This window comes from Panthera tigris, chromosome A2 (assembly GCF_018350195.1).
Source record: "Panthera tigris isolate Pti1 chromosome A2, P.tigris_Pti1_mat1.1, whole genome shotgun sequence".
Taxonomy (NCBI): Eukaryota; Metazoa; Chordata; class Mammalia; order Carnivora; family Felidae; genus Panthera; species Panthera tigris.
In genome coordinates, this window is record NC_056661.1 from 113,935,359 (window position 1) to 113,947,676 (window position 12,318).

At 39.0% G+C, this 12,318-nt stretch overlaps 1 protein-coding gene across 1 annotated transcript; it reads right to left on the bottom strand.

Annotated features, from left to right (window-relative positions):
* Nucleotides 1-2,386: 2,386 nt before the first annotated feature.
* TOMM7 (translocase of outer mitochondrial membrane 7) lies at nt 2,387-10,825 on the bottom strand. Its single transcript, XM_007089066.3, has 3 exons — nt 10,641-10,825; nt 6,719-6,767; nt 2,387-2,604 (listed from the first exon to the last, which is right to left on the bottom strand). Exons 1-3 carry the CDS (start codon nt 10,741-10,743, stop codon nt 2,589-2,591), a joined length of 168 nt encoding a protein of 55 aa, XP_007089128.1. The 5' UTR covers nt 10,744-10,825; the 3' UTR covers nt 2,387-2,588.
* Between the last annotated feature and the right edge of the window lie 1,493 nt (nt 10,826-12,318).

Genomic DNA, 12,318 nt, shown 5'->3' on the forward strand with positions numbered 1-12,318 from the left:
CATGGTACACTACTCAGCAATAAAAAGGAATAAGCGATACACACAACCTGTGACTCTACAAATAAATATGCTGAGTGAGAAAAGCCAATCCCAAAGGTTATTTGGGTGATTTCACTTATATACCTCTTTTGAAATAACAAAGTTATATGGACAACAGATTACTAGCTGCCAGGGATTTGGGATGGGAACGGGGTGTGGGTGAGGAGGATTGGCTATAAAAGGGCAAGATGAGGCCTCCTTGGGGTGACAGAAAAATTGACTTATCGACAGCAATACCCTGACACTGCGCTATAATTTTACATGTCGCCATTGAGGAAAACTAGGTAAAGGGTACAGGGAAATTTCTGTAAATTTCTTACACTGCGTGCAACTCCAGGACAATCTCAAAATAAGTTAATAATTCAAAATAATGGTTGAAGTAATTGAATCGCAGAGATTGCAAGACTTCAACGTTTCCAGACCTAAAAATATACGCTTCTAACAAGTTTCCAGGTGATGCCAATTTGCCAAGAACCACCAATTTAGAAAACAGCACCTTGGGGCAAGTATTATTATTCCATTTTGTGGAAGAAACTGAAGCCTAAAGATTAAGTGACTTCACCAAGGGCTAGGAACTAGGTGGAGGGACAGGACTCAAACCAGATCCTATCAGTTCAGTGTTTTTGCCTAAGTCCATCAAGGTCAGGAATCATCTTAAATGTAAGGACTCTCTAGTGTCTAACACAGAAGAGACCACTGCTTGAATTCGATTGCACTGCCCTAACAATTAAAATTTAATAAAATGTAGCTTAATTGTAACCATCTCACAAACTTTAAGACCTACACACATTCCAGTACGTACATAATAGTCTTAGTTCTTACCTGTGCTCTGAACCTGTGCTTAAACTCTGTTCCTTAGCTTCCCCAGATGGGAGATCAAGGAACTAGTCCCTTCCTACTTAACTCTGGATTTCTTACTTTAAAACCTGCTGGGTTTTTACAGCTACAAGTTAACCCTAAATGAACACAAAACCCTAAATTGCTATTCCTATTAGCATTTTATCAAAATGGACACCTGACATAGTTTACTTTCTCAGTTTCTGAAAATCTTGAGCGAGAAAGGGAAGTAAACATGCACCACAATTCTAACTAAACAAAAGTTCATAAACAACATTAAATTGTAGCCAGGCTGGCAGGCACAGTCTTAAACAATTCTATGGGATTTAAAAACTGCTAAGAGGTTTTAGCATTAAGTGCTTAGCTTTCAGATGTTGAAGCAATTCATTAAATGCTTGCCAAAAATGACTTTCTTGCAGTTAGCTCTCAAAAATTCCACTTTAAAATCTCCTTATGCAATAAGCCTCCATAACAGTCTCCTACGTCTCCATGGCAAAGGTAACAAAACTTAAGGAAATAGGCTTAAACAGCTAAGAGGGTTTTACATCGGGAGTAAGAAAGAACTTTCTGGGAATGATAGCTCTAGTCACCTGAGATTACATTTCATCATCATTCTCTACTTAAACACTGGATGCTTAAAACATTGAAGCCAATGGGCTCCTCCCAAATGGTCTATCTTGTTTCAGGCCTACTTTCCTATGTTAATTACAATTCTCAAAACTAAGAAAGTAGAGCTATTTTGTTAGGTTTACGGAAACAGCTAAATAAAAATAGGATTCAAAAACAGGTAAAGGTCCCAGGAAACCACTGAAAGCTAATCCCCATTAACTGCTTTAGTAGAAAGCTACTCTTCTATTTAACTATCCATGGGCTCTTGCCCAGCCAGTTCTAGTTTCCGAACACCAGTGGGGAAAATCTTAAGATTCAAAATTTAACTGACAAATATATCAGACACACAACTCCCAGAGCCAGTCGCATCCCCTACCAACAGAGACACAGAACCCCTATTTCTTTCAATGACAATTTTACCTCAATGAAGTGCAGGAAATAGGGACATTTTGTCACAAAACTGAGAACTGTTTCCACTTTTACTACCTTAGAACACCCCAGAGGGAGTTATTAATTCAATGCAAAAGGAAAGTGGAACCCCCTTGTTAAGTGAATGGCCAGGATTGAACTTGAAAGTTCTATTTATTTGTTTGAGAGAGAAAGTGAAAGAGAGCGAGCAAGCAGGGGAGGGGACAGAGGAAACGAGCAAAAGAATCCCAGGCAGGTTCTACACTGAATGGGGAACCGGATGCAGGGCTTGATCCCACGACCCTGGGATCATGACTTGAGCCAAAATCAAATGTTGGACACTCAACCGACAGAACCATCCAGGTGCCCCGAAAGTTTTATTTTTCAAGGTAGCATCTAGACACATATATAGATTCACTGTTTAGAAAAAGTACAAAAGGCCAAATTTTTACCTAGTGGTCCATTATATTCAATTCAATAAGGACTCAAGACATAACATTGTTAAAAACATTTATTTAGATACAGTCTATGATAAATAAGTCGGTAGAGGTTCCACTGCCACCGATTCATCTGAGAAGAGCCCTGTGCCATTCAACTGGCGAATGTCTGAACGATGTCCCATCTCTCATCCCAGCCAGAGCGCACACCTTCCATGTTGTTCCTGTTCACTGATTGCTTCCAAATCCAGATGACCTTTATCCCCAAAGTAAGCTAAAATGTTTGTGAAGAGGAGAAATAAATTAAACCCCAAAGTACAAAACTTGAACATAGTTTAAGAACTAGAAGATTTTATACATTTATGTTTGTGTTTACTCGTCTATCAAAATCAGAGATACTTTAAGACAAGGATCAATCTCACCGAGCCAAAAAAAAAAAAAAAAAAAAAAAAAATCAAACATAGAGACATATATTTAAAGAAACACAGGTTTGTTACTTTTCAGTGTGGTTACCTATTATAAACAAAGAGGAAAACAAGTTGAGATCAATCAAAAGATAAATGACTCATAATTTTCATTAACATGAAGGACTGATGAACCCACAATACAAAATGGCATCAGTATTAGATACCATCTCAGTAAAGCTGAAAATAACACTTACTGAATGCTTTCTATGGGTCACTACTGTGTGGAAAGTTTCCAACTCCCAATTATGACCTTTATTTTAAATACATGGAAACCAAGGCTTTGAGATGGTTACCTAACTTAAGCAGCAGACTGGGATGTGACCCAGGTGCTCTTAACCTTTGTACCACACAAATCCCAGGGGCAATTATTAGCCTCCATTTCAGCCTCAACTAACTCTTACCTCAATCATTCCAGCCACTAACTTGCCCAAACTTCTAAACTATTTCCTAAGAGGATTCTGGAGGAAGACAAAAGGTGTTTTTTGTTTTGTTTTGTTTTTGTTGAGGTGTTTTATTTCTATGCCTTGCTGATTAAAAATGTGATTTCTAGTAATATGTCACGTTAAATGAAATCACATTACAAAATGATAACTTGAACATTCTATTTTTAAAAAGTATTTCCCTTTGCCTGGGAAAAAAAACCAACATGCATCTATTTCCAATTTTCAAAAGTGTATTAAAATTTTCCATTAAGCCCAAGGATTTTTGCATACACTTAAGATATAAAAATAAACTACTCAAGGGAGCCCTGGGTGGCTCAGTCTGTTAAGCATCCGACTTTGGCTCAGGCCATGATCTTTCAGTTTGTGGGTTTGAGCCCCATGTCAGGCTCTGTGCTGACAGCTCAGAGCCTGGAGCCTGTTTCAGATTCTGTGTCTCCCTCTATCCCTGCCCCTCTCCTGTTCATGCCCCGTCTCTGTCCCTTAAAAATAAATAAAGATTAAAAAAATTAAAAAAACAAAAAACAAAAAACTATTCAACTACTAAGGGCTACTCCTCTATGGTAAGGAGTATCCAAAATAAAGAGAAAAGAAAATCTTCCTTGGCCTTACACAGATAATGGGAACAATGATCCTCTTGATTAAACCTCAGTGTTCATATATTTTGCTTAAGTGTTTTACTTACTACTGCTCTGTGTTTATTAAAGTACTGCATTTTGAATATAGACTCCTATCAACCAACATTTGCTGACCACATATAATGCACCATCTGGGTGAAAGAGGACACTAAAATAAATATGGTCCTAATCCCTAGGAACCCTATAACTTAGCAAGGGAAACAGACCAGTAAATCATGAACTATATATAAGCATCATAACAAATAAATTTCGGGTTCTGTGTTGACAGCTCAGAGCCTGGGGCCTGCTTTGGATTTTGTGTCCCTCTCTCTCTGCCCCTTCCCTGCTCATGCTCCGTCTCTGTCTCAAAAATAAACATTAAAAAATAATAAATTTATATATAAACTTGACATTAATGAACAAATTTTATATTAATAAAACATTTACATTAATAAAAATCCTAGCTAATTCTGTTCCTTTCAGGGTATAGTACAGGCAACACAGGAAGGTCTCTCTGTCGGCCTCCATAGCACAAGCAGCACGGTATATGAAATTCTCTAACTGAATAACCCTTTTCAGGCCCTCAGCCAATTCTTATCTAAATTACAAATATCCCTGGAAGGAAACCAGAAGACGTCCCTAATGACAGAAAAGAATGAGAGAGCAGCAAAGAGAGAGGAGCACTAAGGCAACACATGGTGAAGAAATGAAAGAGCAGGGGCTGATTGCTTCATCCAGACTGTGGTAGCTGTGAAGGGTCAACTCTTGGTGGGACAACTGAAGCCAAAAAGAAGTACAACAGAAGAGCACATTCTATTCCCATCTCTGGATCCTCTATCACCTGACCTGGGGCACATAAAATGCTTTACCCCAGCTTGCAGATCCATTCTAAAAGTCCTACCACAAGAGCAATCCTACATCAATTCTTATCCAAAAAGCCACTAAGAGGTCAGCGTCATTTAATTAATTCGACTCTTGTTGACAACTACTTTAGGTACTTATAGGACAAGACGTACTTTAAATAAGCAACAAGCATAATATAAGGCAGAGAATGATGCACACAAAAGAATATTATGGGAATGCAAAAAAATGGAGAGGTCTCAGCTAGGAGAAGGGGGAAAAGATTTAAGGGATGACATTTGAGACTGGGCTTTTCTAGACATAGGTTTTCATCAAGTAGAAACAAGGGAAAGAGCACTCTAGGCTGAGGGAGCACAAGCACTGGAGCAAAGGCACAAAAATATAGTTTATTCTGGGAAGCATGCAGTAGCTTGTGCTAGACCAAGTTCTCACATGATAAAGAACCGAAGTAAAGAAGATGACACAGAAAAGATTAAAAATTATTAACAGTATATTGCTTACATATTACTTGCCAGGTACTCATACTTCATATACAATATTTTTATTCAATCCTCATGAAAACTTTATGAAGCAGATATTATACACAATTTATATAGAGGAAACATCACCCTAGAAAAGTTAATGGCCTCTTGGGAAAAGGTATTTGATGATAATTTCCAGTACTTGGAAAATGTTCACACAGCGTGAGCAGGCAATCCCATCTCTGATGCTTCCTAAGGTAGTTAGTATTTCCCTGTGAAAATAACTGGTCTGAGTTCAATCAGCTAGTAAATAGCAGATACATTACCTCAAGTCCCCATTTCATAGTTCAAAATGTAGAGGCTAAGAAAAAATCAACTTCGTGGGGACCATTTGAAACCAGTTTTAAGCCAAACCATAAATGGTTAAAGGGAGAGCAAAGTGAAGAAAAACAGCAGTGAAGACCATTTATTGAAGAACTTTATCAGGGAAGAAGAGAGTAACTGCAGAAATGGACAAATTGAGGGCATATACAGTGGAAACTTATAAGAAAAACCCCTTCCGGTGAGAAAGGAGAGGCTGGTAAGGTAGAGGGGATGAAGGAAATTCGTTATCAGATGGCAGTGTGCTAAGAAAAGTGGTAAGATTATCTGGGGGAGCCCACATGGCCCAGTGGAAAGAGTGTAGGCTTTGGAGACTGACACACTCCACCACCTACCGACTGTGACCTGCTCTCAAGTACTGAAGTGACAATTACAGACACTGTAAATAAACCACCTAAAACAGTGGCTAATGCATTGTAGGTGACTGTTAGAGATATTACTATTATTTTCTGACCATTCTAGGGAAAAAAAAAAGGCTTAGAGTAGGAGTTTGAAGGAACAGAAGACCTAGAATAGCCAGTGAAAAGTCTGTTAGAGCAATCCACAAGAAATATCTGTAAGACAGAAAGTCAAAATGAAATCACGCAGCACCCGGACAGACCCTGGTCATCATCATGCCACAAATTATCAGTCCTTTACAGCAAACCTGCCTATTACAGATTCTGCCTTTATATATAAATACACACTTGTATACAGAAGATGTATATATGTATGTTCATGTGTGAACATATACATACGTTTGTGATCAACAAGTTGAAAATATGAGACATCAATTGTAATTTTAGGTGAAGAAAATAAAATCCTATGTATTCTTGTTAAAATGACATAAAAGGCTGAATGAAAACAGAAATATGGCTAATTAAAAAGTTTATTCACCTTTCAAAGTGGTAGGATGATACGTTACTTCTTTTTCTTTTAAATACATTTAATTACGATTATAACACAGCACAGTAAAATCAAATTAGGAAGGGGAAAGAAAGTACTTACCTGATAACACAAGCTAGACTGGTCTACAAACTGCTGCAATTTCCCAACAGCCCAAAACTGTACTGACTAGTACAGCTCCATTTACAATGCCTACCACTACAACTCTTGCTTCCTAGTGATTCAGTGCTAACAGATGAACATTTGCCCTGCAATGTTTATTTGTAAGAGCAGTACCTCAAAACAGTTGGTTCAGGCATTCCAGGATCTGCACCCCTCTTGAATCCTGGAGGGAAAGGGAGAGGAGAGAGAAACAGAATAAATAGCAATTAAAACCGTAGCAGACAAAACATTTGTAATCAAGAATTTTTCTTTTCAAATCAACCTAGGGTAGGCTAGAATGATATCCACATCTACTAGCACCATCTAAAGTTACCTGTGTGCTATAGAAGTCTTGAGTCTTAACTAGGGTATGAGATTATGTCCAGGACTAACCAATAAGGAGGACAAATAACCTTACCCTTATTATATACACAATTAGCACGTAGCCCTTAGAACGCACTTTCATTATTAGTCTTTACTAAAAAAAGGTGCCACGACTACCATCATACTGGGTAAAAGACTACAAAGAACAAAATGAATTTTTTTTAAATTTTTTAATGTTTATTTTTGAGAGAGAGAGAGAGAGAGAGAAAGAAAAAGAGAAAGAGAGCATGTGCGCGCGACAGAGGGGGAGGGGCAGAGAGGGAGACAGAATCTGAAGCAGGCTCCAGACTCTGAGCTGTCAACACAGAACCTGATGCAGGGCTTGAACCCACAAACTGGGAGATCATGATCTGAGCCAAAGTCAGACCCTTAACCAACTGAGCAACCCAGGCTCAGCTTTTTTTTAAAGATTTTTTTTAAACAATATTTAAAAAACTCAACTTTTAAAAAAACAATTGAGGATATCTTATTTTATCCTCTTTTCGATAAACCTCTTTTTATAAAGCAATCAAAGACTGGAAATAAAAAGAGGAGAAAACACCAAGTTATTGTTTAACAATCTAATTAAGTCAACACTCTTGTTACAAGTATGATCAAATAAACCTTTTACCATTTAAAATATATTTATTAACTGGATAACATATATCTAATTTGTTGATTAAAATTAAAGTAAGCATCAAGAACTGTGAGTGGTATGAAATTTTACCCCATTTTCAAGACAACAAACTAGCCTGCCAGTTTCACAGATGCTGGTAGAAGACACAAGATCGTGAGTCAAAAACAAAGGACAGTTCATTACTCCTAGCAATAAGTATAGTCAGAATATCATCATTTTTAGATGAACCCTGAGTTTAGGGAAACACAGTCTTTTGTGATGGGTAGTGAGCATTGCTTCCCCTTTGCTCTAAAAGGAGATACTGTTTTCCAAGGCTGTTCACTCCACAAACATCCTTAAAAATATGGAACAAAAGGTGGTCAGAATCTCTACTCACAAGATTTGTAGAAATTCAAGACACCATGGAGAATTGTCTTCCAATAGGTAATTCATTAAAATCTTCCTACTGGTTAATGTCCAAACAGATTATCATCATGCCACTGTTCTATTTTATGGCACTATATTCCCATGTACTCCCTGAAGCCCTAAAAGTTATGTTTAAACCTAAATTCAATCCACAGTTCTAGGTTTTACTGAGAGCTGAGGGGGAGAAGAAAAAGAAACTGCCTGGGAACTAGGTTGGACATAAAATTAAATTTCTATAGCAGCACTGTCAACAACAGCCAAAATATGAAAAGAGCCCAAATGTCCATCGATGGATGAATGGATAAAGATGTGGTATATATGTACAATAAAGTATTACATGGCAATCAAAAAGAATGAAATCTTGCCATTTGCAACTAGACGGATGGAACTAGAGGGTATTATGCTAAGTGAAATTAGAGAAAGACAAATATCTCATGCCTTCACTCCTATGAGGGCTTTAAGATACAAAACAGATGAACATAAGGGAAGGGAAGCAAAAATAAAAACAGGGGGAGACAAAACATAAGAGACTCTTAAATATGGAGAAAAAACTGGTTACTGGAGGGGTTGTGGGAGGGGGACGGTCTAAATGGGTAAGGGGCATTAAGGAATCTATCCCTGAAATCACTGTTGCACTATAAGCTAACTTGGATGTAAATTTAAAAAATTTAAAAAAATAAAAAGAAAAGAAAAGAAAAAATTAAATTTCTACGCAGTGAAAGGAAAAAGACAATGATTAACAAGGAAGAATTACTAAAAAGATAGCTCTAACATTACCGTCAACTTGAGTTGGAAGCTAAGGTGAAAAATCATCATAATGGTAGTGCTAAGAAAGAGAATACCTCCAGTGGGCACAATAGGAAAAATAAACTCCGGGGGGGCGGGGGGGGAAGGGAGGGGGTGAGTAAGGGAAGCATTCTCTTCGGACCAAAGCCCTTGATACACAGAATGTAGCAACCAGCTACAACTTTCTAGCTATAGAAAAGGAACCACAAAACAAAAAAGGGAGGAGCGAAAGATAGATATAAAGATTTATAGAGCAGCAAAGAAATCAAAGGGTCCAAAGTGCAAGCTAAAAAAAGGACCCCCTACATGCATCAATGGAAAAAGGAGGCACACAGAAGGGGAAGGACCTAAGTCCTCATAACTTTCTTAGCTAAAAGGAGAGCTCGTCCTAGTGTTTGACTAAGTAAACTGGGTCCTTCTACCATTAAATCAAAGTTGGGGGGGGCAGAGAAAGAGGGGGTACACAGCTTATAAGAGCAGGCTATCACAACTATGTGTTCTAATCCTTGACACCTATACAAAGTTGCTAAACTCCAGAATAATGCTTAAAAACAAACAAAAAAGCATTCAAAATAGGTAGGAAAAGATCTTTTTAAGTCTTTATACCAAAGTATCCCCAGATTACTGGTAGGTTTACATTGCATGGGGAAATCGGAGTGACAGCTACCTGGAAAACATCCAGCAAAATTAAGGGCTCTGTCAAGACTAAGAGTGAACGTACTTTATCTTGAACAATGCAGTACACCTAAAACAAACAGGAAGCAGCACCTTGTTAAAATCACAGGGTTTTAAAAGTGTGAAACTGAGTTTTAGAAAATATCAAACTGTATGCTCAACTGATAGAGCTGGAACCTTTCCTTTCCACCACATTGTACACCTGAAAGTAATATAACATTGTGTATCACCTATACTTCAAAAAAACAAAAAAACAAACAAAAAAAAACCCAGAAAAACAAAAAACTATCCAAGACTAGAAATAGGATAAAGTCCCAATGTACAGCCCTAGGTGTCAATATTTGTCTAAGTACTTAAATGTTTGCAGTACAGCACAGTGGTTAAGAGTATGGGCCTTGAAGGGGTGTTTAGGCGGCTTAGCCAGTTAAACCTCAGACTTCAGCTCAGGTCATGATCTTCCAGTTGGTCTATGGGTTCCAGCCTCCCAGTATGCTCTGTACTCGGGGCCTGGAGCCTGCTTCTGATTCTGTGTCTCCCCCTCTCTGTTCTTCTTCCAATCGCACTCTCTCTCAAAAATAAATAAACATTAAAAAAAAAAAAAAAAAGTACGGGCCTTGATACCCCATTACTTGAGTTCATAGTTCCCCACTTAACAGCTGTGTGTCCTTCCGAAAGAAATTTCTCTCTGATTCCATTCCCTCACCTATAAAATGAGATCCTAACAAAAATCATCCAAACTCTTCACTGTGCAACTAAGAAAGCAAAAACTATTGTCATAATCATGCTTCAGGACAGGGGCATATCCACGAGGTCTACAGGCCTCTTTCTATTTAGGACCACCTGTAGAAGTGAGGACAAATGCCAGGAAAACCCACCTAATGACAGAATGAGGGGTCGCTTTCAAATATATCAGGTCGCCTAACTCTCCCAACAATCCTCAAAGGTAGGTCACCTCCATTTTATAGATGTAAAAATAGAATGAGAATTTAAAAAACTTGTTAAAGACCATTAAAAAAACAGTACAGACAAGAACTTGAACTCAGGTTAGACCGACCCCACTGACTAGACAACATCAAAGGACGTGCACGGCGTGGTCCGGTTTCTGTCTCCCGCCCTAGAAAGCCAAAAATGGAGGCAAGGCCTCCGCATACCCTTCCCTCCCGTCTCCTTCCAGGTTCTCCTCCTACTGACCCAGGTAAATCACGAGAGGAATAAAGCCCCAGCGGATGGCAAACTGGCCGCCCTTAAAGAGCTGCTGCAGCCTCTGCTTGGCCTCTTTGCTCAGCTTCACCATGGCGACAGCCGGAGCGGCGAACTGAGAACACTTCAACGCCAGCAGCAGCTTAGGGACCCCGAAAAGGAAAGACGCGCACGCGCCAAACACCGCATTTACGGCAGAAGTCGTGACGCCGCCAGCAGAGGTCGTAATTCATCGCCTGTCCAGACAAGACGCCTATACGCGGCGCTACCTGTGGACGGCGCATGCGTGTCTGGTTCTTCCCCGCCCTCCCCCCCCCCCGCCCCGAGTCCTGATTTTACTTTCCTACGTTTTAGGAATCGCCGGGGTTTGCTGATTACGGGATGCCCGAGGCAGTGCTTCGGGGCTTCCTTCAGCCTGGAACGCACTTTATCCTTACCCGTGTTTTATTGTGCACCTCCAAGTGTTCCTCTCCTGAAAAAGAAGGGATATTAACTAAATTCCAAAGGACTATGTTTTAGTCCCGACTCCCATTCTGACTTGCTGTGCAGTCTTGGGCAAAGTGTTAAATAACCACTTTCAGTATCAGTTTGCTGCTTCTACCCGCAGGTTGAACTGCAAGGGAGGTTATGAACTGGTGGCCAACTGGGCCACTATCCATGTTTTCTTTGATTCCCGCGGGGTTTCGTTGTTTTTCTTCTTTGTTTTAACATTATAAATTACTTGCCAACATTTTTAAATTTGGGTAACTTCACATGGAAATTTGCACTTTTACAAAGAAGCTGGCAAATACTATTGCAACAATCAGCAGGAGTGAGAAATGACACACCTGTTCACCTATCTTGCCCTCATTGGTTTTAGAATTGCAGTGGATCTCACCCCTGGCTGCACATTAGACTCACCTGAAGAAATTTAAAGACATACTCGTGTTGGGGACCTACTCCTGGAAATTCTGATTACTTCAGGATAGGAGCTGGCCCATTGCTTTGCCATCAGTTTCCCGGGTGATTCTAATGTGTAGCCAGCGTTCCCAATTTTTTTTTTCACTAGCTTCCTGACTGACCACTGTTGTTATTTGAACTTTTGATCCTACTCCAGGACTTCTGGATTTCTAAGGCTGTGTCTAAGTCCTTGTCCCTGAAGGCTTTCCTAGATTATCCCCAAGATACATTATGACATTTTCTGTCAAACTCTGAAGGTGCCCAATGACACCTGAAAATTCCCCCTGCCTTTATGGCTTTTCCTGTATTTGGCTCATCTTCATGACAATAACCTGTGACTACTACCCCTGTCACTGTGTTAAGTGTTTCAAATACAATAGTTCGTTTTAATCCTTAAAAGAATTTAAGATTGCATTGCATTAAACCTGTTTTACTAATTCTTGTAAAGAAAAAAATATATATTACAGGCCTCATTTTACAGACAAGGGAACTGTTTCTAATCTTTTTATCCAAATGCCTGATACATATTTCTGCCAGTTGGGCTGAACAAAACCAAAGTCATTTGCCTTCATCAAACATTCATTGAGCCTTACTGTATGCTAGGCGCTAGGTATATAAGATTTTGTTTAAAGGCATTGTCATTAAGAATTTCATGTTTGAGTAGAAAAGACGAGTAAACAGATGATTCCAATGCAATGTGAATGTGCTAAATTCCATAGTAAATTATACA

What these genes read in the sequence shown, in the direction of transcription:
- TOMM7 (XM_007089066.3), bottom strand. Translation starts at nt 10,743, where the DNA reads ATGGTGAAGCTGAGCAAAGAGGCCAAGCAGAGGCTGCAGCAGCTCTTT. An exon ending in TCCTCTCGTGATTTACCTGG is followed by an intron (nt 6,768 to 10,640) that starts GTCAGTAGGAGG and finishes CTTTCCCTCCAG; the next exon opens with GATTCAAGAGGGGTGCAGAT.